This window comes from Microtus pennsylvanicus, chromosome 18 (assembly GCF_037038515.1).
Source record: "Microtus pennsylvanicus isolate mMicPen1 chromosome 18, mMicPen1.hap1, whole genome shotgun sequence".
In the NCBI taxonomy this organism is placed as follows: Eukaryota; Metazoa; Chordata; class Mammalia; order Rodentia; family Cricetidae; genus Microtus; species Microtus pennsylvanicus.
The window spans coordinates 28751634-28776319 of NC_134596.1; the positions used below are offsets into that span (position 1 = coordinate 28751634).

Below are 24686 nucleotides of genomic sequence, written 5' to 3' on the forward strand. Positions count from 1 at the left end.
CAGCCCAGAAATATTAAGCGGGAAGTTCCAGAGATTCTTTCGTTGTTGTTGTTTTTCTCCTTTCTGGGTCAGGGTCTCACGTAGCCCAGGCTGGCCTCAGATTCATTAGTAGCAGGTGATGACCCTGATTCCTGATCCTCTGGAATTCTAGGTGTGTGCTACCACAACCTGTTCATAGCTTTTTTTTTTTAAGATTTATTTATTTATTTATTATTTATACAGTGTTCTGTCTGCATGTGTGCCTGCAGGCCAGAGGAGGGCACCAGATCTTATTACAGATGGTTGTGAGTCACCATGTGGTTGCTGGAAATTGAACTCAGGACCTCTGGAAGAGCAGTCAGTGCTCTTAGCCGCTGAGCCCAGTGTCTTACTTCCTCACTGGGCTATGTGCAGCTTGAGGCAAGAATTGTCTAATTGAGCTCTGACTCCCCAGTTCCTGGCTACGCAGCACCGAGCGTCATTCTTTCCCCCCCTCCATCCACCTGCCTCCTGTCCAGGACAGCCCAGCAATTTTCTTTAGTTCCAAATCTAAAACTTCAAGCAGACATCAACAAAGCCAAGTTCAGGATGCCAGTTCTGAGCACGTAATCCTATTGGGAGGTATACTGATGGTGTCTTTTCTATCCATTTCCCAAGACATCGGGCATAAACCAGCCTGGTGGAAAATGCCCATCTTCCTTCAAGGCTGCAGCTTAGTAGCCAGATGCCCATGGCTGTGACCAGCTCAGCCCTTCTTAGAAAGATCTCCTGATGACAAAGCCATACAGGAATGAAAACAGCTGAGGGATGGGAAGCCCATTCTGAAGGGACAGGCTGGAGCAAGGAACCCACACCCGGAACGGGGGCCAGACAATGGTGGGAATAAAGGCGGCCGGGCAGGATGTAACTAGTATTAGCCCTGACAATGTGAAAACTCAAGCTCATAAAAGTTGGGAGGGGAAGGAGCTAGGAAGAGGTGATGAGCTCATTTCCTTTCCTGAAGCCTGAGGTTGCAGGGAGATGCCCTCCGCAGTCCCAACCTGCCAGGGCATAAACCAAACCGCTCAGTGTTTCTCTTTGGAAAACACCGTAGACACCTAAGAGGCAGTACGACTCTCTGGCTTGGTAACTTCCTCATATTTCGATTTCCTTTTGTTCTGTTAAACTGATTTCTCTTTTCCTAAAAAGCACACTGTTACAGGACCCACCTCCATTCCCGCCTGTCGTTTTTTCTAATTATCCATGGTGCAGACTTCTCCACCGGGGGTATCTGGGTGCCAGTCCTGACGACTTCTGGGAGTTCCAGGTTCCGCCACTCAGAAGCTGTGCCTTTGGGCTGCTCCACACACTTTGCCTTTGTGACCACGAGTGTGCGCTGCTTTTATAAACCAGAGCCTTTTCTTCCCCTTAGAGCGCAGGACCATGTTCACGGCCTCATCTCCTTTCCCAGCCAGTAAAGCCTTTTACAACATTCTTCAATTTTACATTAAAAAAAACAAACAAACAAACATTTTTTTTTGTTTTTGTGGGTTTTTCTGCGTAACAGCCTTGGCTATCCTAGAACTCACTTTGTGTGCAGGCTGGCCTTGAAATCACAGAAATCCACCTGTCTCGGCCTCACGAGTGCTGGCTGGGCTAAAAGGTGTGCACCACCATGCCCGGCCCTACAAATTTATTTTTTATTTTATGGCTATGGGTATTTTTGTTTTTCTCTTTTTGTTAAAAACTATTTATCTTTATTCTATACATATTGGTGTTTTGCCCGCATGCCTGTCTGTGTGATGATGGCAGGTCTGGAACTGGAGTTACAGACATTTGTGAGCTGCCATGTGGGTGCTGGGAATTGAATTCAGGTCCTCTGGAAGAACAGCCAGTGTTCTTAACCACAGAGCCATCTCTCCAGCCCTGGGTATTTTTCTTACATGCATGTCTGTGCAATACATACATCTAGTGCCTACAGAGGTCAGAGAAGGGATCCCCTGGAACTGGAGTTATAGATGGTTGTGAGCGTCCACGTGGGTGCTGAGTCCTCTGGAAGAGCAGCCAGTACTCTCAACCACCAAGTCTTCTCTCCAGCCCTCGTATGTGCGTGCGCACACGTATGTGTTTCTGAGACAGGGCATCATGTAGCCCAGGTTGGCTGTAGTCTTGTTACACAGCTGGGGGTTGGTCCTGAACCCCTGCTCCACCTCCCCAGTGTTGGTTTGCACATGTGCACCAGTCTGTCCAGTCTCAGGATTGATTTGCCTTCAAGCCTTGGGTATCTGGTGTCACGACAAGTACAGAGACAGAAAGAGACCCTTGGAGTCAGTCTCCCTCAGGGCCTTGTAGCCAGTGACTGTAAAATACAAAAGTCACCTTGGCCTGCATTGCTTTTAGGTGGCTGGAAGGGACTTGTGATGTGCAATGTCTGACAGTCTGTAGTGGTCGCTAAGGAGCTAGTGACCTTCGGTCATCAGAGATTCATTAGGGACCTAGGGGGATCAAGTGGCTCTCTCTGTTTCGGGTCCTGGGAACTACTCGGAGCCTTAGCTCCATCTAGTGTCCACATGGGGACACAGCCACCCCTAAGACCTCACCGCAGACCTTCCTTCCCACAGCTGCATACCAGCCCACAGTGAAGTCCATTTGGAACAATCCGCCAGTGCTAATATTTGAGATTCCAAATCAAGCGTTGTACAAACCCAGTGTTCCTAGGCATCAGCACACACTGTCCTTAAAGGGACCGATTCCTGTAACAAATAGGAAAAATGACATTGAGTCAGGTGGTGGTGGCGCATGCCTTTAATCCCAGCACTCGGGAGGCAGAGACAGACAGATCTCTGGGAGTTCGAGGCCAGTCTGGTTTACAGAGCAAATTCTAGGACAGGCTCCAAAGCTACACAGAGAAACCCTGTCTTGGAAAAAGAAAGAAAGAAAGAAAGAAAGAAAGAAAGAAAGAAAGAAAGAAAGAAAGAAGGAAGGAAGGAAGGAAGGAAGGAAGGAAGGAAGGAAGGCAGGCAGGCAGGCAGGCAGGCAGGCAGGCAAGAAGAAAGAAAGCAAGCAAGCCAGAGGGACATGACTGTCAGGCAAGGAAGTACATGACTCTAATTCCAGTGCTGGAGACAGGCAAAGGCAGATCTCTGTGAACTCTAGGCCAGCCTGGGCTGCACAGTTAGACCCTGTCTCTACAAGAAGCTGACACTCTGAGAGATTACTCCTAAGTTCTTGAATTGTGTGTGTTCATTCCATGCACACCAGTGTCAGAAATGGTGGTGTTTGTTTCATTTTAGAGGTACAGAGAGATGAAATAAAATCTGTCACTCTGAGGGGATGTGGCCCCGTTAGGATGCCCATGTCCCGATGGCTGTCCCTACACACCTGTGCAGGTAACGACAGCACCTACTGGACTCCCTGAGCTATGAAAAGAGGAAATGACATTGGGAGGGAGAGGTGGTGGTGGGGTCTGAGAGGAGCCGAAAGGGAAGCGGGGTGTTATATAAGCAATATACGATGTATACATGTATGAAATTCTCAAACCCCTTCTGCTGAGTGTAGACAGAGGCTGCTGGGTGAGCAGGAAGTGAGAAGGGGGTCAGAGAAGGAGTTCTCAGTGGTTCAGATTGAGGAGTGGAGAGAATGGTTGGTGCCGCAGCTTGGGCACAGGAGTGGCAGCTGTGACCAGAGAGAGAGGGGGCTCAGCAGCTGGGAGATCCTGACAGAGCCCTGACTATACACCAGGAGCCAGGCACGGGGATGTGCACAGCCACGACCCCTGCTCTCCAGGACTCAGAACTTTGAGGGAAGGTGGGTACGGAAGGCAGGTAAGGTGCTTTCTCACACACAGATTTCCAACGGTCAAGCAGCAGAAAGATGGGACAGTATGAGGAAGAGCCGAGAGGACAGGTAAGAGGGGGTGGAGGAGAAGATAAGGGGTGAGGGCCATCAGCTTGGAGGAAGTGGATGAGGGAGCCTGGGGCAGTGGTGAGGGTCATACAGGTGACCTAGGACCTAAGTGTAGAAGGCAGAGGCGGCAGATCTCTGTGAGTTCGAGGCCAGCCTGGTCTACAAGAGCTAGTTCCAGGACAGGCTCCAAAGCTACAGAGAAACCCTGTCTTGAAAACAAACAAACAAACAAACACCTAAAACAAAAAGGACAAGGAAAGGTTTACTGGAGCTAGAGAGGGTTTAAGGAAAGGGGTCGGTCCAGCAGGACAGGAGCTAACCTGAGGAGGCCGAGGGGGTTTGAAGCCAGGTGCGGGAGGCGATGGCTGGGTTGAGTTGCCTTCGTGGAAAGGAAGAAGACAGCCTGTGGTCTGAGAAGTGGGGCTTGAAGAAAGGTTTTCTATTTTAGGAAGGAGACTGAGGCAGATGCACAGGCTGAGGGTGGGGGCAGTTCTTGGAGGAAGAGCAGAGAAATGACACATGAAAAATGAAACCCAGGTTAGGGGGAGGCACGAGTGGGGGAGGGGAGACAAGGCAGGGAGAGAGTTGGGCAGGCTGAGGGGAGAAAGGATGAAACAGGGAACAGAAGAGGAAGGAGAGCTGGTGCTGACTGCGTGGGGGGGGGGGCAGACGAGAGAAGGCTCTGAGGAGAGCCAAAGATTGGGATAATGGCAGGGTGGGCTTGCTGAGTTTCTGAAGGTCAAAGGCAGGGTGTGGGGAGTCAGAGAAAAAGGAGCTTCCTGAGGGCATCCTGGAGGCTGCTAAGCCTGAGGACCAAGTCAGGAGGGAGGGAAAGGGAACCTGAAGAGGCCAAGCACGCTGAGAGAAGGGCGGTGGTCCAAGAACAAGGTGTGTGGGCGGGGGCTGAGATGCAGGGCTCCAGCCCACTGCCCGGAGGTGAGATTTCTGTGGATCTCAGGAGTCACTCTCAGACAGTGCTCAGTGTAGCTGAGGGTGTGTGCCTCCCTGAAGGAGAAGAGGCTTATGACCAGGGCAGAAGGCATCGGGAAGATGATCAAGGTTGGTCCAGGACAGCAGCTGGGTAAGGAGCAGGTGGGGCCTTCGGCGGAGGCAGGAGGAGGCAGAAGACAGCATCCAGGGTGCTCTGTCCCTGTTACCCAGTCTCAAAGGGACTGTGCACCTTGCATTTGTAATGAGACAGGGCAGCAGGTGGGTTGGTGAAGGACCCAGCCAATGTTCAGAAATCGGGGAGTGCCAGCCAAGTAGGCAGAGGCAGCCAGTGAAGTTGCCCACCAAGCCGGTGCGCCCAAGGTCGAAGAGAAACACGGAGAGCAGATACAACCATATTGTGCTGCTTTTAATTACGAAAGATGTAAAATGATGCATTATAAAACTTGGAAGCTACTTTATACAAAGTCCAATCTGTCAATATTGCTTAACAAAGGGCCGGGAGTTAGGACACTGGCAGGAAGTCCGATTAGTTGCTGGGATGGCCCCATCCTGGAGCAGTGGAAACGCTGGGAACCATCTGTGTATAAATCACAAGAGGCCTGGAGAGTCCCAACAGGAAATGTCTTCAGATACGTGCACGAGCATGAATACACCACTCTTCAGCTCCAAGGACACAGTAGACTTAGGAGAGGGAGCAGGGCAAAGGAGAACTGATTTGGGGCGGGATCCAAGCCTTTCTCCTCATGCTCACATCCTATACCCCACGACCGCCACACTGCTAGAAGAACGAGTACAGCCGTGACCAGGTGAAAACATGGACAGGTAGGGCTGGGGACGCCTGTAGCCACTTCAGTGCCGAGGCCTAGGGCAGCAGCGAGTGCATGCAGGCTTACAAGGCTAGGGTAGGGCGACAAGGTCTCCTGGTGTCCTCAACACCGCCTAGACAGGGTGGGCTCTCCAGTGGTTTAAAGTTTTTCCCACGAGAAGATAGGGTTGGTGGACCTAACAGCAGATTTAATTCAGTGCTACACTGTATTGTCTGTTTTTTTTTTAAACTTTTTATCTATTTCCCCGATAGCCAGTACTATCCCATCAGCTGGAAAATATCCTAGGGGCAGGGTAATTCAGGATATGGGGTCTTGGGGTCTCCCATTACAAGGTGGTCTTCTCCTGATGTAATAATCCCATGGATAAGGCACGATGCAGAGAGCAGATTGTGCTGGGACCCCCCCTTCTCTAAACTCTCACATCAGCACCGATCCCTGCCCAAAGCCTGAGATCTGATTTCAGGGACCTCTGAGAGAGGAGCTGACTTCCGAGGGTACGGTGGGGCCTCTGACAGAGAAGCTGGCTTCTGTGGGCACAGTGGGGCCTCTGAGAGAGGAGCTGGCTTCGGTGGGCACGGTGGGGCCTCTGAGAGAGGAGCTGGCTTCCGTGGGCACAGTGGGGCCTCTGAGAGAGGAGCTGGCTTCGGTGGGCACGGTGGGGCCTCTGACAGAGGAGCTGGCTTCAGTGGGCACGGTGGGGCCTCTGACAGAGGAGCTGGCTCCATGGGCATGGTGGGGCCTCTGAGAGAGGAGCTGGCTTCCGTGGGCATGGTGGGACCTCTGACAGAGGAGTTGGCTCCATGGGCACGGTGGGACCTTGAACAGAGGAGCTGGCTTCCGTGGGCATGGCGGGACCTCTGAGAGAAGAGCTGGCTTCCGTGGGCATGGTGGGACCTTGAACAGAGGAGCTGGCTTCCGTGGGCACGGTGGGACCTCGAACAGAGGAGCTGGTTTCAGTGCACACGGTGGGGCCTCTGACAGGGGAGCTGGCTTCAGTGGGCGTGGTGGGGTGCAGGGCAGCTTGAAGAGGGAAAAGCTTCCACTTAAACTAAAGTCACTCCTCTCTGATCTCAGGCATAAAGCATATGAGAGTTCCACTGTGAACAGGGCTCAGCAGAGGCCAGGGGCATCTTCTGGGGGTGGAGCTAAACAGAAACAGCAGAGCTGGAGCTAAATGGGAACACACAATGCTTAGGTCCTAGAGGAAGGTGGAGTACGGCACCATCAGGGCTGTTTGAAGGATCATGGAGAAGGCCTAAGAGAAGATGCTGACGAGATGTAGGGAGGTGTGGGAGCCAGCGTCCTGTGCACAGGCTCTGCTCGCCACAGGCACAGATGTGCTGGCTTTCTTCTACTTCATCCTTGCTGGCCTGGGTGGAAAAGCAATGAGCCTGGGCTACGCCGGCCTTCAGGGAGGGTAGCAGATGTCTGAGCAAAGACTCTTCTTTTTTTTTTTTTTTTGGATTTTTCGAGACAGGGTTTCACTGTAGCTTTTGGTTCCTGTCCTGGAACTAGCTCTTGTAGACCAGGCTGGCCTCGAACTCACAGAGATCCGCCTGCCTCTGCCTCCCGAGTGCTGGGATTAAAGGCGTGCGCCACCATCGCCTGGCTGCAAAGACTCTTCTTTAGCCCTGCCATTGTCATCTCCTCCCCTGAAGGCTACATGGACACCACCACTTCCCCACTCAGGGCTAGGAGGCAGTAGTGGTAGAATCTGGTCAGATTATTGGGCGATAAGGTGTTAATGCATCACGAAAGTCCCACGAATCCGGTCTCATTTACTATGCACCTCTATTTTAGGCAATTTAGAATGAAAAAAGCATGGGTCTGAGTAGAAAGGTTCTACAGTGGGGGCCTAGTGAAGATCCTGGGTGTCCCACACTTAGGGGCTCTGGTGTGCCCAGCCATTCTGGATGATTCCCACCTAGCTGCTGAGGGACGTGATCCCGAGGAAGATGGCTGCTGCGCCTAGTGACGAGCTGGTCACCCAGTGTGGTAAGGCGTATCCAAGTGCGTGTGAGCTGAAGGCACCAGTGAGAGAAGGCTGAAGCTCTGAGCTCAAGCAGGGACTAGCGATAGCTACAGGTCAGTCCGCCCTACCCGCGGCATATCTAGTCAATCGTCCACGACCGGGTGCCACACCCAGTCACACAGCCCTCAGTCCCGTCAGGCACTAGGGGTTCAGTAAGGAACAAGGCACACAGCTCCTGCCCTCACGGAGCTTACAGTCTAGTAGGATTGCATTACACAGAGAGAGCTGGGGAGGGAAGGGGCCGTTCAGCTGCTATGCACTGACAGGAGTCCCAGCAGCTCTGCCCAGTGGGGCTTCAGGGTGGCCGGCCTAAGATGGAGGACACCTTGTGCAGGGGACATGCCCACCGCCTCCTAAAAGGAGCACTGCCCTCTTTAGGCTCATCCTGGTTCCGGGGACTCTTTTCACTCCCTCTTCTCCTGTGCACGCACAGGGAAGCAGCAGCAAAGAGGTACCGGACTGGGAGGGAGCAAGCTGAGCTGAGCCTGCTAACAACAGCCTGCCCTGGGACGGGTGGGTAGGCGTCGTCCTCTTCACTACACCACCTGGCAGAGCAATGGCCCAGAATATTCACCAGCCGGAGGGTGCCTGGCCTTGGCGGCCAGACAGAAAGGCATCGTGGTGCTCCGGTACCGTTGTGTGGTGCTGAACCAACTCCACGGGCCTGTGGCCCCTCTTAGGTGCTGACTGAGATGTGCGGGTCGGAGCTCTGGTGGTGCTACGGAGGCACCTGTCCCACAGCACTTTCTACGTTTACACGCTGACTAGATGCCAGCAAAGAATGAAGGGTGACACGGTGACCCCAGTCATCAGAAGCTCCACAGCAGCCGGCCTGTGGCAGTACAACGGTGCCACAGGCCAGAGAGGCAGGATGCAGCTGTGCTTAGAAAAGCCATGGCCTCTGAGCTAGGACTTCAGGGGAGAGCCTGGGACGGATGGCTGATGTCGGGATGTCTGCTGGCTCCATTTTCGGCTCTGCTCTGGCCATTTCAGTCCCCCTGCTCCACTGTGTTCTGCTCAGAGCCGGTCAGCTCGAAATGTCTCCTCCACAGAGGGGTCCAGCAGGCCCATGCTGGAGTCACTTAACATGTTGAGTCCGTCCAGGCTCAAGGGTTCGATCTGTAGCTCCTCTTCCAATGGAAACGGAGTGTCCATGTCCAGGCTGACCTCAGGCATGCCCGACAGCCCCCCACTAAGGCCTTTGAACAGGTTGGTGCTTGGATCTTCTGAAAGGAGCAGAGAGGAGATTCAGTGACAGGAGAACTAAAGAGTGACAATCCCCAGCATTCTATCCTGTCACCTTCCCAGACAGGCCAGGCAGGACGGCGAGCACCCATGCACTGACCACTCCCAGGCCCACAGCTCTTCCCCTGGAATCAACGTTTGTTTTTTTTAGCCAGGGTCTCATTCTGTATGTAGCTTCAAAATTAAGGGAATCCCTGTCTCAGCTCCCCAAGGGCTTGAATCTCAAATATACATTGCCATGTCTAACTAAATCTTTGAATGTTTGTAGTTTCCCGCTTTTAGATGGTTCTTGGTCACCGCAGACTAAGTATTTTCAGAAACGTGTTGGCCACCAGGCCCTGTCCTCACTGCCTGCCTCCGTCTCTTCGTCAGACCGAGGCAGGGGTCTGTTTCATTTATAGACTGTGATATGATCTAGACCTCTCCCAGAGGCAAACACACTGTGGACAGAAACCAACAGCAGCGCTGAGGGGTGGCCTACACTCACCTGTCAGGACGGCGTCTGGGAAGTTTCCACAGTTGGAATACGGGTTTGGTCTCAAAGGAAACGAGTCCTGTGGTTCCCGGTGGCTCTGCTGCACCAAAGGCACCTGGGAGCAACAAAAGCCACAGTGGGCATGCAGCTCTGCTTCTGAGGTGTGTGTGAACAAGGGCTGTGTGTCCTCAGACTGTCCCACAGCCCCTTTTGCCTAGGATCCCGGAGGGCTCTGCTGTGTGATGACACAGGAGGAACACTGCCTGGGTACCACAGTGTGGGTAGCTTTCCTCTGCCCATACACTGCCTGCTACACGACGCCAAGAGACATAAGTGGCCACAGTTAGAGACTCCCTTTGGGTCTCTGATATGCCTGTTCCTCAGCCCATCAGAGAGGTGCTCAGGGAAACAGTGGGTTCTCTGGCTTCCGGGAAGTGAGAGAGTGGGAATCTTCCCTTCACCCTTGGCCAGCACCTCTCAAGGACAGAGCCTAGGAGGCCTACTTAGAAATGGGGTCTGATTTAGGAATTTTTGCTGAAATTAATTTTTTAGGCCATTTAAAAAAATGTCTTAAAAGAAAGATCTCCAACACTTTTGAGGGAAGTGCTGGTCCTCACCTAGTCTGAAAGGGCTCTTTCCTCTTTAGAAAGCAGTGACGAGGTGCAGCTCGGTGCCAGAGGGCTTGCCTGGCATGCCTGCCTCTCATTATGTGAGACTCTGGGTCAGATGGCAAGCAGGACAAAACACAAAACAATAACAGCAAGAAAGCTCAGAGTGAGTACTGCTCGCTCTTGCCACTTGCCTATAGTATCTTTACCTGTGCTACTATTATTAAGTTCTGGAGGTGGGTTAAAACCCCCCTTCACTTTTTTCTTTCTTCTGAGATAGGGTTTCTCTGTGTAACAGCCCTAGTTGTCCTGGAACTAGCTTCTGTGGACCAGGCTGGCCTCAGACTCACAGAGATCCGCCTGCCTCTGTTGGGATTAAAGGCGTGCGCCACCACCAGCACCCAGCCCTCCCTTCACTTTTTAAAATCCATCCTGAAGCCTGATCCATCCTTACCAAACACTATTAGAAACACAAAAGCGAAAAAAAGTGGCTGAATGGAAATGCTCTGTGGAAGGGCTGAGTGTTCCTGCAGGCCATGCGCTGAGCCGGGCAGGGCACCAGGCCCGCAGGCAGTGTTACACCACTTTCTAACTCTGCTGCTGCGGTCACGTGTTGTCCCTCTCATCCTTCAGATTCGCCAACACAGGGGACTGGCCAGCTGTCTGCTATGGTCCCTGTGTGTGTGCGCGCGTGCATAGACACGTGTACTGTGTGTGCATCTGGAGGCCAGAGGACAACTTTGGGTGCTCGTCCACAGATGCCATCCACCTTCTCAGTTTAAGACAGGCCTCTCACTGGCCTGGAACTCATCAGCTAAGCTTGGTCAGTCCTAGGGATCCGTCCCAGCGATGGGATTACGAGTGGGCACAGTTGTACCTAGGATTTCTTAATCTTTTATTTTTTGTTTCTAAAAGATTTATTTTTATGTGTTTAAGTGTTTGCCTACCTATATTTTGTGCACCACATGCATGCCTGGTTCCTGAGGAGGCCAGAAGAGGCTATCAGATGCCCTGTAACTGGAGTTATAGATGGCTGTAAGCTGTTATGTGGGTTCTGGGAACCAAACCTGGGTTCTCTATAAGAACAGCAAGTGCTCTTATCTGTTGAGCCATTTCTCCAGCCCCCACTCCTTCTTTTTGAAGGGGGTCTCATTATGTAGCCCTGGCTGGTCTGGAACTTTGTGTACATAGGTACAAAACCAACTTTAAACTCACAGTGGTCTGCCTCTCTTTGCGTCCCAAGTGCGAGGATTAACAGTGCACACTGATACACCTGGCGCTATCCTTCTTAAATGTAGGTTTCCGCAATGGAGCTCAAGTCCTTGCGCTTTACTGACTAAACAGCCTCCCCAGCTCTATGACGAGAGTGTTGTCAAAATCCACCACCGTTCAAACATTGCCTCTGCTGAGCCCTGACCCCCTCCCAAGGTCTGTAAGGCAAAAGGCAGCCGCAGTGGCACTGGATAAGAGGGAGGCTGTGAGGCTCTGCTGGCACGGAACACACCTGAAACAGAGGGGAGGCCTCATCTCTTAGGCTGAAGGGGTCCGCACACAGAACCACCTTAGAAAAGGTGGGGCAAGAACGGCCACCTACCTGTTGAGGAAAGGCAGGGCTGGGTCTCATGGGCTGTTGGTCAAAGCCCACATCTGGGAAGAAGTTGGTCAGAGATGAGCCCTGTGGGAAATAAGGAGGGAACTATTTATTGCCAGAATTCAGAGTGAAATAGGGCTCCCCACCTCCCACACCCCACGGGGACTCACCTGGGCAGTGAGGAGCTGGAAGTCTGACTGTGGCAGGGAGGGGGCTGCCTGGGGCTGAGGAGCAGGGGGCTCCTGGGCATGGGGCTGCTGCAGGAGGGGTTGAGGCATCTCCTGGGATGTGGGGTAAGGGGGCGGTGGGGACACTTGGGCTTGAGCTTCTGTGGGCAGGAAGGAAAGGCTTTGCTCTGAGGACACCATCTGTGAAATAAACCAAGTGACTTGTCAGCTTCCAAGTGATAAAGGTCCTTAGGATTGGGAGCAGGGTTAGAGGGGAGCCTGAATATCTCCCTGCCATGCTGAGATGCCCGACGTCTGCCCTCCGTCCCCCTGCCACGCTGAGATGCCTGGCTCTGCCCTCCGTCCCCCTGCTACGCTGAGATGCCTGCTCTGCCCTCCGTCCCCCTGCCACGCTGAGATGCCTGGCTCTGCCCTCCGTCCCCCTGCCACGCTGAGATGCCTACTCTGCCCTCTGTCTCCCTGTCACGCTGAGATGCTTGGCCTCTGCTCCTTCGAAGCACATCTCAGGTTCATACCTGTGAAAGCATTCCTCTCAATGACATTTCTATTGTTTAAGTAAGCAAGAATATAGCCGATTTCCTGTTTTCTCAGTGAAAATAATGTCTTGCTTGTTAAAACCATGACTGCTGGAGAGATGGGAGGCTGAAGAAGGTACTTAGCTGCGCTACCATCCTAAACTCTACTAACGCAAGACACCAGCTCAACACTAACAGCAGTGAACATCAGCAAACAACACTACAACCATGAACTCCACTCAAGGGAGGAGAAAGATAACAGGAGAAAAGAAAATGGCAACACAGTCTGATCTGTCAAACAGCAGAACCGAGAAGGCCATGTGTTGTCATCTGGTTCAAGTAGCCCAATTCCTAAAGAGATCCAGGCTTGGGGACAGCAGGGATCAGGGCTGATGTTAACCCAGGGCGGTGATCAAGAATTTCTGTGCTGGGCACTTAGCTGCCTTCCCTGATGATAGCTGGGGAGTGGAAGCCGACCCTGGAGGGACTAGAGGAGAGGTCTCTGCAAGCCACAAGTTGAGCTATCCACCTCCGACTTGGCCCAGAAGCTGCTATCCAGACACAAGCCCAAGTATCCAACAGTATAGTATTGCTCAGGGACTTTGAACCAGCCGGAGACTTCTCTAAACACCAGTGCTAGAAGAAGCTCACCACAGAAAAGAGAGACGGTTCTGTCACAAAGTCTCTGCCTCAGCAAGCCCCCAGTCTCAGAGCTGCCTGTCAGTAATTGAGTGTCTTGCTTTTGAAAGCGAAGGAAGAACCAGGGACTGTCAGACTGTCTCACCCCCAGGTGAGCAGACACCCAGCATCAATCAGAACCGGGGACTGTCAGACTGTCTCATCCCCAGGTGAGCAGACACCCAGCATCAATCAGAACCGGGGACTGTCAGACTGTCTCATCCCCAGGGGAGCAGAGAGCCCAGCATCACCTTCAGATCCCAAGCAGACACAGACTGGAAACATGGGAAGGAAGAAGTGAAATGTGTTAAGATTATTCCAATACCAGAGTTTGGGCCTGAATTAGCGACACACAGCTGGAAAGCCAGACCAAGAAAGACAGAGAGCAGGACATCAACATCTGGGAGCAAAGCACACGCCCACTCTGTTATTTCACCATGTGCTATGGGGTCAAGCCTAACTACATCACGGTAGCTATAGAAACGCAAACACACGTGCTGCTCTGAGATTATAATGGATGAACAGACCGAGAAAGAGGGGGTGTGTGTGAGAGCGGGGCTGTGGGGGGCAGAAGGAAAGCTGCATCCCCATCCTGGACGGCAGGATGCCATTAGTAGTGCTCAACAGCCGACATCTAGAGGAAAAGAAGCACGAAGTAACGTGTTTATACCAAAGAGATTAGCAAAAATGGTCGGAAACGGCCAAGCCCAGGCAGTGAAAACTGTGGTTAATGGGTGGGGGAGACAGGCCCTTCAGAACTATTTGCCTTTTGAAACTACATACATGAGCGAGACGTTTTTAAACCTTAACATTAAACAAATAATAATAAAAATATTAGAGTCAATGTTCTCCACCCTTAAAGTGTAGCAAAAAATCAAGAACACTTTAATAGCTCGTAAAAGAATCTCACAAAGCAAAACTAAAAGGAATTAAATAACTTTTTTTTTTGGTGGGGGCAGTTTGAGACAGGGTTTCTCTGTGTAGCACTGCCTGTCCTGGAGCTCATTTTGTAGACCAGGCTGGTCTTGAACTCACAGAGATTCACCTGCCTCTGCCTCCCAAGTACTAGGATTAAAGGTGTGTGCTACCACCACCTGGCAATCCAATAACATTTTTAAAAATTTTAAAGTTTTAAAAAATTTCCCTAGGGGGTGGGGGGTGGGATGTGTGAGGAGGGAATGAGAGTGGGGTGGCCGCGTGGAATGAGAAAAGATTAGAAAAGATTATATTAAAAAAAAAATCCCCAATGCCATCTCATCTTCCCCGGAAGAAATGGCTCACGATGTCAGCATCCAGCAGCAGTGACTGGCGGAGTGACTAACACCCGATCACGCAGCTTCTCCCGGGTCTACCGAGGCTTGTTGCTAACCATTACTCAGTTTCATGCAGCAGGGAGCAGTCAATGATGCTATAATGGATCCAGGGTGTGGCAAATGGGTCAAAAACATATTTACCAGTGATTATGGTAAGGAGTAACGCCCTAGGAACTTAGAATAAAAACAAAGTCCGAAAGTCCACGGAGACATTCCTCCACTCTAATGGCTGTGACTCCCAACTGCGCCTCTCTCTCGAGTGCCGTCACCCTTGTCATAGATGGTATTTAACCAGAGTGTTGTTCTCGGGTGGGCAGTAGAATGAGGGAAGAGGGTTAAACCACTACTGAAGTGTCAGGACACCGAGTGGTTTTCCGGGCTTTTCTCTGTGCCTTACTGTAGTTACTGGATCAATGGCTGATTTTCTGTGTACAGTTTGCGATTCTAACCCGGTTTCCCTGGATTGCCTTTCACTTTCCACACCTTACCCCTTCTCCAGCCTCGACTTCAGGGGTTAATGACTACAAATTGTTTAATATTTGCTTAAGGGCAATAAACATCCAAAGTTGGAGATGAGAACATCACGGATGCGTGCCGACTCACGCACACACCTCTGCTCCCTCACTTCAGGAATAAGACGGGGTGGGTGCATGTGCAATCGCGGGCTGTGCAGTGGAATAACAATGGCCAGAGAAGGAGAAACCATCTACAGCTCAGCCTGTTGAAGGTAGGGGGTTCAAAAGTCTTCTTCACCTGGGAGGCAGGATAGGGGTTCAGTGGGCTGGTAGAAGAAAGCTGTCTGCCGAAACCTTGATGTGCTTCCGGGCCAGGAGAGAGCGTGAGAGGACTGACTGGCGGCTGCCTACGCCGAGAAGGGCCACTCATGTTTGTGGTGGAAAGTGAGGGGTTGCTGAGGGAGAAGAGTCGGAGCGAGGGGTGAAGAGCGGACGCATTGGCTGCAGATGTCTGTGGGTGGTTATTGAGGGATGAGGACAGCGTCATCTTATTGAGTGTGGCTTGAATGGAAGGATTGCTTCGAGAACTCTGCAGACCTGCAACAAACAAATTTACAAGTTTCTTGTTATGACTTAAGACAAAGCTTTTGTTTTCAGATCTAAGAGTAAAGCAAACTTCTGACTAGCTATGTGTGTGCGGAAGCTCCTGAGCAGCTCTCCTGCTGAAAATGTCTCGGGTGTACCAATGACAAGGCAAGGAAACACCATGTATAGAGAGATGCTGCCAAGCCTCCAGCTTGAGTGAGAAGAGAATTACTGCTTCTGAAGAAGAACAAGACTGAGAAAACCCTGGGGAAGCTGGAGCAGGCGAGGAGTGCTGAGGAGCCTCAGACTACACAACCCTCCGTTCACAGCCCCCAGAGCATCTGTCCCGTGGCACAGCCTGGACCTCTGTGGCCTCTGCAGAGCAGGCTCCATACCCGCTTCCCACCTCTCAGCCTGGACCTCTGTGGCCCCTGCAGAGCAGGCCTCCATACCCCCATCTCTCAGCCTGACAGCTCCTTGTTCTTCAGTTATGGCCTCTTTATAAGCTATCAACAGTGTTTGCAAAGTCAAGGGAAAGCAGTTTCTGATAGTTCCTTTTTCTCTGAGGTGAAGAGGGGATGAATCTTAGCATGAGCAAGACTGTTTGGGAATGGGGTCTCCATGGTACAGAGAAGAACTAAGAGAGGAGTACCTAGAAGCTGGGACCCCGTCCTATGCCCTATTGGACCCTGGCACTCAGCTTAAGCCCAGACGGAACAGCTCTATTCTATGAACAAGGAAGCTGCTGCTGCTGCATGTATTTCAACAGGCCAGAGCCATGATTGGGAAGCAGAAATGTGTTTGTATTGATAAAAAATTTGTTTGTGGAGGTCAGGAGGGCTCATTGGCAGAACACTCGCCGGGAATTCTTGAGGTCCTGGGTGAACTCTCTAGTACCATGAGCAGAACCAAACAAAACAGAAGCAGAAACAAGTAAGAACAGCACCCTGAAATCCCAGTCCTCCGGGGGCTAAGGCAGGAGGACTTGCTAGCTGGAGGTCAGCCAGGGCCACATGAGAATCTCTCAAAACAAAAAACAAAAACCGGGCCAGCCAAATGGCTCAACAGGTAAAGATACCTGGTGCCAAACCTACTGTTCCTTGATTTCCACATGCTTACTGTGCTTGCCTGTGCTCACAATGCACCAAGGAAATATAAAAGAAAAAACTGTTTGATAAAAATTACAGAAATTCTAAGATCAACTATTTTACCTGGCAAAATGATTATGATTTATTTATTTTTTAAATGAAGACAGGACATCTACCGCGTAGGCCAGGCCTGAGTAGAACTTGATTTGTAGCAGGGGATGACCTCCAACTCCTGATTTTCCTGTCTCTACTTCGCAACCGCTTGCAGGTATGGAACCCTATACCTAATACCAAGTTATTAATTTTTAAAATGCTTATTCACGTAGTATGTATGATGTGTATATGACGGAGGAAGGCACACGAGCCGTGGCACAGGTGGAGTCACTGCTCTCCACCTCGATGTGGGTTCTGGGACTGAACTCAGGTGGTCAGGCTTGGCAACAGGGACTTTTATCCACTGAGACATTTCACTAGCCCATAAAAATGTCTTTAAAGTTAGAAATGATGTTTCTGGCAGAATCCTGGGAGTTATCACCTCTCAGTCAATGAAAACACGAGACCCAGTTAGCTCAAATAGTAGGTAGAGCTAACGGGCTGAATTTAGATTTAAAAAGAAGCCTCCTTCAGAAAGAAGACTTAGATATCTTTCAAAAACATGTGTGCCAGGTGTTTTTTTTTTTTTTTCAAAGAAAAGTAGGATCAGGCTGGCCTGGAACTTGTGATGCACCTGCCTTAACTTTTACATGTTATATGATATATACTTCAATATTGTTATTTTATATGTATGAATGCTTGTCCACATGCATATATGGGCACCATGCACAGGCCTTGTGCTGGTGGAAGCCAGAAGAGGCATCCAATCCCCTGGAACTGGAGTTACGGGTGATTATGAGTCATCATGTGGGAGCTGGGAACCGAACCTGGGTCCTCTGCTAAGAGCAGCCTGTGCTCTGAGACAGAGCCATCTCTGTAGCCTCTGTACCACACACTTTAAGGTGTGCATGACATTATAAAGCTAGGCACTTGATCTACAGTGTTCAGCATGAAATGCTGCGTTTTGAAGAAGGTGGATAGTCAATGACTGAACACGGGGTTTTCAGTAAGAATCAAAGGATAAAGCCTACAGGCGGCAGCTTCCTCAAGACCCCAGGGAGCCGAGGGGATGCTGTTTTGTTACAGGGACCCTGGGCATCACTGCTCACTGAGAATTCGTCTAAAAGGGGACCTGCCCAGGCTGAGTCTAGAACTCTCAAAGGGTTTGAGAGTTTCTGTTGTGAAATAAATCAGAGAAACTCAGAGCTAAGAGACTGGTGTCTTCTTAAAGAGTATCCCAGGGTCTCACAACACCCAGAAACACCCTGCACGCCAGACACTGTCACATGACTTCACAACTCAATTTTGATGGTGAGTTTGTCCATATATAATTTGATTTCTAAAAACTCAAAACTTGCCGGGCGGTGGTGGCGCACGCATGCCTTTAATCCCAGCACTCAGGAGGCAGAGGCAGATGGATCTCTGTGAGTTCGAGGCCAGCCTGGAATACAAGAGCTAGCTTCAGGACAGGCTCCAGAGAAACCCTGTCTTGAAAAACCAACAAAACAAAACAACAAAAACCCCAACAACAACCAAAACCCTCAAAACTCAGCCTTAAAAAATAAAAATAAGAGCACCTCCTAAAACAAAAATTAAGGTGGTCTCTGCAGCCAGCTGGGCAGAACTGAACCCATGCTGCTCAGCAGCGGTCCCACAGCACCACTGGACCTGGCAGGGAACCCTACGGGGCCACTCCCAGGGGGGCAGGCTCTGAACCCAGAGTGGAAACCAGAAACCACTTCCTCCACCTACAGACCGTAGGCACCTGAGGAGCCTTCCAAATAGAACATTCTGCAGCAGGCACCTGAACCGGGGCTGTACCACACCACTGACAGAGGAGGGAGCAGTGCAGGTTCAGCGTGAAATCCACCCGGGTCTGGACAGCGACAGCACGGCAAGGGGCACAGTCACAGCAGTGCCACCCTACAGGCTCCTCTCAGCACCTGGGTAGTTCTGAACTATAGAGGTCTACTTCATCTACATAAGTACAAGTATTTTCATCATGCCCATTGTAAATTTTCTAACATTTAAAACATTGTCCTTCAGAGATCCAGTGGGAAACTGGGGAGAGCTAAGGAAAGGCTGCTAAGAACTGCTAATCACGTCCAGTTGGCACAGAGTGGCACCTGTCTCTCTACTCCCAAACACTCCTCCCCAAGCTCTCTGCACACGTGGGCTCGGGAAGACAGCGAAGAGTGAGGAGCACGCAGCAGGACTACCATGCAGAGCAGGGACCCCGAGCGGATGCTGACCAGCGCGAAGGAGGCTACACTATGCCTCTGAGACGTGGTCATTTTCCCTCAGTGATGCACCAGACAGACACAGCAGGGGACACAGCCACTCCCTTTCAACGTGGGAGTACTTACCGGAGGAGTTCCTTATGCCCAGGTGAGTCATAGCAGCTGGAAGGTTGCCCACGCTGTTCCCCACACTCATGCTACCAAAGAGGTGGTCGCTGGTGTCCAGGGAGGCTGGCAGGGGTGCCGAGTAGTGGAGGTTGGTTAGGTCGGGCAATGACCCTCCGGTGTTCAGGGTCCCCAGGAACGGAGAGAGGCCTATGTTTTGGCCGTTATGTGGGAAAGCACTGGAAGGAGAGAAAGGAGGATTACTTCCTGCCACGTGTTAGGCTGTTGGAAGACGGGGCACAGACGATGCCCTTCCCGCCAGAGACTGCAGTCCCTGGAGGCCCTGCCTCTGCCGAGACCGCGGCCATCTGCTCGCCCTCGTCGCCTATGCCTTACAGGGTATTCTCCAGATCAGAATAGATTACAAACGCTGCAAATTCTAAATTGCTGTATATAACCCCAGCACTCAGGAGGCAGAGGTAGGTGGATCTCTGTGAGTTCGAGGCCAGCCTGGTCTACAGAGCAAGTTCCAGGACAGCCAGGATTGTCCCACAGAGAAATTGTCTCAAAAAACAAAAACAAACTATGAGATACTATGTCATATTTAGTCCTTTCCTGTCAGCTGATGCCCATAGCCTGCCACAGGCTCCAGTGGACGTGTGCACGCTTCTGCTTCTACCAGGTAGGGTCTGTGTGTGCTCAGAGTCAAATGGGCGATTATCAGACACACTTATGGTGGTGTTATTGGCTTTCGCCAGTTAGCTAATGGAACTGCCTCAAATACATGAAATAAGTGTACCAAGAGAGACCGGCTGTTTTTATGCAAATGCAGCTGACTTGGGTTTATCTAGAGCAAGCTCCATCTCTCAGTTCTGTGGCCCAGCAGAGAAGGCTCTCAGAAACCGTCAGCAGAAGGGACATTACTTACTTGCCTCCCCCAACATCACAGGATCGCGGGCGTCCAGACAGAGACTGGATCTGGGAAGAGACAAAGAAAGCTGGGCTCATTTAGTGCACAGCCAAATTCAGATGTTTGCAAAGTGGAGTCAGAGCCTCCTCGTTAGAGCCTGTGACAGACAGAGTAGACCAGGGGCATCGTCACAGAGCAGCCATGGAGGTTTGGGGGAGTCTTAAATTTCTCAACTTTCTAGTCAAAAGACAAGTATAATATTAACACACTTTCTGGATTCCTTTTAATATGTCTTCTAGCTAAATAGTCACCGCCTTCAAAAAGGCAAACTTTTGCACATTCCGATTTTAAATATTTTTTTTTCAGTTGACAAGAGAGAAAAAAAGGAAATTTAAAAAGCAAAACTGCGTAAGGAAGGAGGGAATGAATGTCAAGGAAAAAGGACGATCTAATTACAATGTAAATTGGTGGGGGACAGGGACGGATACTGTGCAGCCACAGGGCCAAGGGAGACAAGCTCATGGCTCCAGAGAGCAGCTCCAGGTACTTGGAAGGAGTGGACACCTGCACACCTATTTTCTGTCTTCTACAAGAACCCACTTTCACAGCCAAGAGGACAGAGAGCTGTTTATATATGTGGACTTTAGGCTCCTAAAGATAAAACATCAACTACATATTTTACTTTTACAAACAAAAAACCAAAACCAAACAAACAAAAAACCAAAAAAAAAAAAAACCAACAACAACAAAACCCCACCTTTTAAGACCACTATAATGCTAGCAGAAACTTTGGCAGATTTCAGGGAGGAAAAGGAGCAGCACCAATGGGGCCCTGACAGACAGGACACTTAGGCACAGAGACCAAACAACTAACTACATCTGAGCATCACTAGGGGCTGGAAGGAGGGGCTGGCTCTACAGAGAGCGGCCAAGCTAAGCTGGGGGCCTCTCTCTCCTCAGGGCGAGGTCCACATGGTGAGGTGGAGGTCAGCAGTGGCCTTTAGCTGCTACCACTCAAAGCTCAGAGAAATCACAGCAAACAGGTGGCATGTCACCTGCTGTCATCAGCTGGGGCCAAAGGCTGCAGTGTCGGAAAGGATCATCTGTCATGACAGGAGTCCTCAGCAGAGCAGGCGAGCGGCGCCCAAGCAGAGCTGACTGCCCTTTTGTGCCAGGCCCCAAGCTTCTGACCGTGTGAAGTACAGCAGCCTAACGGTTTTCTTTTGAGAGTAAATTCACAGGAAAGCAGGGAAGCCACACGATCGCTATGCTAATTCACCAAGTGATCATGATGTCGTTTGGAGCAGCATCCCCTGCTATGTCTTTCCAGTCTCAGGGTCCAGCCAAGTCCTCTCTTCCCTTTTCCCTAGTTCTGGCTTCCGCCTCTGCAGGGCAGGCAGCCAGGACGATGCCTGCAGCCAGGACGGCTCACCCACCTCCTTGGTCTCCCACAGCTGCTTAGGCAGTGGCTTCGGAACATTTAACAGATTCTCTTCTTTCAACGGCCCAGGAAAAGATGCTACTGAAAGGGAGAAGAAACAGACTCATTGAACTAAGATTAGAAGGCAGCCACCCCACTTTTGGTCAAATAAATCAGCAAAGTTAAAAAGAGCTGGGGTAGGTGGGAAGGGGGTAGCAAACCTTTATCCCAGCACTCAGAAGGCAGAGGCAGATGGATCTCTATAAATTTAAAGCCAGTATACTCTACAGGACAGCTAGGGCTATACAGAAAGACACTGTCTCAAAAGAAAAGAAAGAAGCTGGGTGGTAGTGACACACGTCTCTAAACCCAGCACTCAGAGGTAGAAGCAGGCAGATCTCTGAGTTCGAGGCCAGCCTGGTCTACAGAGTGAGTTCCAGGACAGCCAGGATTACACAGAGAAATGCTGTCTCAAAGAAATAAACAAAATAAATAAATAAAAAGAAAAGGAAACAATTTTTAAAATGTTTCTGAGCATTTAGGCATGTCTGCCCTGGAACCTGCTATGTAACCCAGGCTGACCTTGGACTTGCAGCCATTCTCCAGCCTCTGTCTCCCAAGTGGTGAGATTACAGGCATGTGCCACCCTGCCTAGTGAACAGGATTTCTTTAGCAAATATTTATTTTTTATATATTCTTTTCTTCCTTAGTTATTGCATTATTTTGTGTGCATGGATATTTTACCTACATGTGTCTGTCTGTGTACTACGTGAATGCCAGTGGCCATGGAGGGTAGAAGAGGGAATTAGATCTCCTGGAACTACAGACAGTTGTGAACCACCAAGGGGTGCTAGGACACGAACCCCAGGGCCTCTGGCAGTTCTCTCCAGCCCCTTTATCAAATCTTTATTGATGGTCTCCTGAAGGTGCTTTGTGTGTCATTGTAGGAGTTAAAGAAACAATTAAGAAACAGATTCAAATTTGAAGGAATCTATAGACTAGCCAGGGGACGAAGGCAACACATCTATGACAGTCATTAAAACTGAAAGAAGCCCAGGAGAATAATATATCCTTGCTTCAGAGCAGAGAAGAACATTGAGGCTTTGGAGCCGGATGCTCTGTGCTCCCTTGAGAGACACAGTCAAGGGAGCACAAGCAAGAGAGTGTGGAGGAAGTAAAGAAGTCTAGAGAAGAAGTGGTGGCTACCACCAGCCAGAGTGCTCTTTTTCCTTGGACTATCAGCTAGGTAAAGGATAATGATGGGAAACAAAGGGTAGAAGTCTGAGACCAGGCCAAGGCCCTGCAGGCATGGGAAAAGAGATAAGGAAAAATACACACACTAATGATATGAAGAAGGTAACAACAAATGAAGAGGTGTGTTGGGGAGCTGGCTCGGTGGAGAGAGCACTTGCCTTGTAAGTGAGAACCAGAGTCTGGATTCCCAGAATCCATGCAAAAGCCAGGTAGACATGGCAGCTGCCTGTAATCCCAGAGCACCAGGGGCAGAGAAGAAGGCTCCCTGCTCCAGAAACGAGCTGACTAGCTAGATTAGTCCAAGTCAGGAAGTGCTGGATTCAACGGGTCTCCTACTTGATATATAAAGTGGAGAGTAATCAAGGAAGACACCCAGTTCTGGGCTTCCACGTGAATGTACATGTATGTGCAAGTGTTCTCTAAGACGTCCACATATATAAACATGATGCACACATGCACACACAATGTATGACAATCACAGTGGCAGTGAAGCTACTTGGTAAAGGGCTGGGACTGGGACTAAAGAAGAACTGATAACCCACTGGCACATTTGGCTGAGCAGCTGATAGGGGTTCTAATGTTACAGAACAACCCGGCTCTGCTTGAAGGGACTGTCCTTGGCTGTCCGCATGAACATGCTCAGTCATACCAATGAAAGAGAGAAAGCCAGCCAAGACACAAACCAAGTGGAGGCTCTTTGTTCTCAGACACAGACCAAAGGTCAAAGGCAAGCTCTGAAGAACTATGTGATCTAATGTCATTGCTCAGAAGGGATCTAGACTGAAGGGTTCTAGGGACTGCGTGGCTCCACTGTGCCTGTCCTGCTTTGGCCTGCACGAGATGAGTAACAGAACCCAGGAAGTCACTTAAAAATGAGATCAAAGCTAGGCGTGTTGGTACAAGTCTGTAACCCCAGCATGTAGGATGCAGAAGCAGGAAGATCAGGGTTTCGGTGCCAGTCTGAGCTACATGATACCAAATCTCAAAGAACAGACAACAAAACATGGACCAAAATTTCAGAATGAACTCTGAGAAAAGGTTTAAAATAAATCCCCTAAGTTTCTTTTTTCCATTTTTTTGGTAAGTTAATAAAACTTAGGAAATAATTACAGCTGTGGCCTCCGGCACGATGCAGGGGTCATCATGGCTGACCTCCCAGCACCAGGGCAGCAAATGCCACTTCTGCTGAGACGACGGAACTTGATCTGTGCGCCTCGGGCTCGCTCAGTTCTGAGATTCAAACCACTCACTCTTTCTCTCCTTTTTTTTCTTTTTCCTTGTTTCCCTTTATGTATTGCTAAGGATAGGCCCTGAAAAGTCCTGCATGACCTCACCGAGTCACGCAGAGGGATTAGTCTCTTGTGAAGAGCATATTCTGTTCTTGTTGGCTCTTTTTCTTATCACGAATATAAATGCTTCAGAGAGGTAAGCCCCATGAGGCTCTAAGACTGTTCTACTTCTGGGTGATCCTGAATAAACAGTGCCTGGGACATGCAGACCCACAGGGGCTCTCCACAACTGGGGACAGGAGCAGCGGGCTTTGTGAGCCTTTGTGGTTCTAGGCAAATGGAGAACAAGGACAGCAATGTGCTCGGAAGGTCTACGGGAGGCTAAGCAAGCAGCCTCATGACCTAAGGCCTAAAGAGATGGTCACAGGACTGGGACTGGGACAGGCTGCAGGGCCTCAACAGGTTGTTTCCCTGAGGAATTCATTGTTTGTAGTCTGTTTCCATGTACAAGGCTTGTTGGGAATTCTTCAAAGAAATAGCTGGGGATGGCGCTGAAGCCGTTTCTTCACTTCTGTCCTGAATGATCAGATGAAGCAGTTGCAAGTTTTCTTCCCCCCTCTTTTTTTTTTTTGTTTGTTTGCTTTATGAGACAGAGTTTGCCCTCTGGAACTTGCTCTATAGAATACACTGACCTTGAACTCATGGAGATCTGCCTGCCTCTGCCTCCTGAGGGCCAGTTTCAAGTTTTTATGATTTTATTTAACACCTAAAATGGTTTGCTCAGAAAAGGAGCGTGCAGGGTGACGTCAGAGGGCTCTGCCTCATGCAAGTGACCCCTGCTTATCTTTTTTTTTAAATTTATTTATTTATTAAGGATTTCTGCCTCCTCCCCGCAACCGCCTCCCATTTCCCTCCCCCTCCCCCGATCAAGTCACCCTCCCTCATCTGCTCGAAGAGCAATCAGGGTTCCCTGACCTGTGGGAAGCCCAAGGACCGCCCACCTCTATCCAGGTCTCCTAA

General features: G+C 50.4%; 1 protein-coding gene across 5 annotated transcripts in view; it reads right to left on the bottom strand.

Moving 5' to 3' along the window:
• Positions 1-5200: 5200 nt before the first annotated feature.
• The window catches only part of Crtc3 (CREB regulated transcription coactivator 3), a 103416-nt gene continuing 83930 nt past the window's right edge, over positions 5201-24686 (bottom strand). The window contains exons 8-17 of one of the 5 annotated variants that reach the window (XR_012908340.1): positions 21200-21285; positions 19782-19831; positions 18875-19092; positions 15041-15339; positions 11764-11961; positions 11597-11677; positions 9407-9509; positions 6421-8900; positions 6227-6265; positions 5201-6109 (exon numbers count right to left, since the gene is read on the bottom strand). Coding sequence is in view for 2 of the 5 variants with exons in the window: in XM_075953058.1 (XP_075809173.1) it covers positions 8692-8900; positions 9407-9509; positions 11597-11677; positions 11764-11961; positions 15041-15339; positions 18875-19092; positions 19782-19831; positions 21200-21285 (1244 nt within the window). In the remaining 3 variants the exon portion in view is untranslated. Of the gene's footprint in view, positions 8901-9406; positions 9510-11596; positions 11678-11763; positions 11962-15040; positions 15340-18874; positions 19093-19781; positions 19832-21199; positions 21286-24686 lie in introns of all 5 variants that reach the window. The other 4 variants (XR_012908338.1, XR_012908339.1, XM_075953059.1 and 1 more) reach the window with 4 other exon arrangements.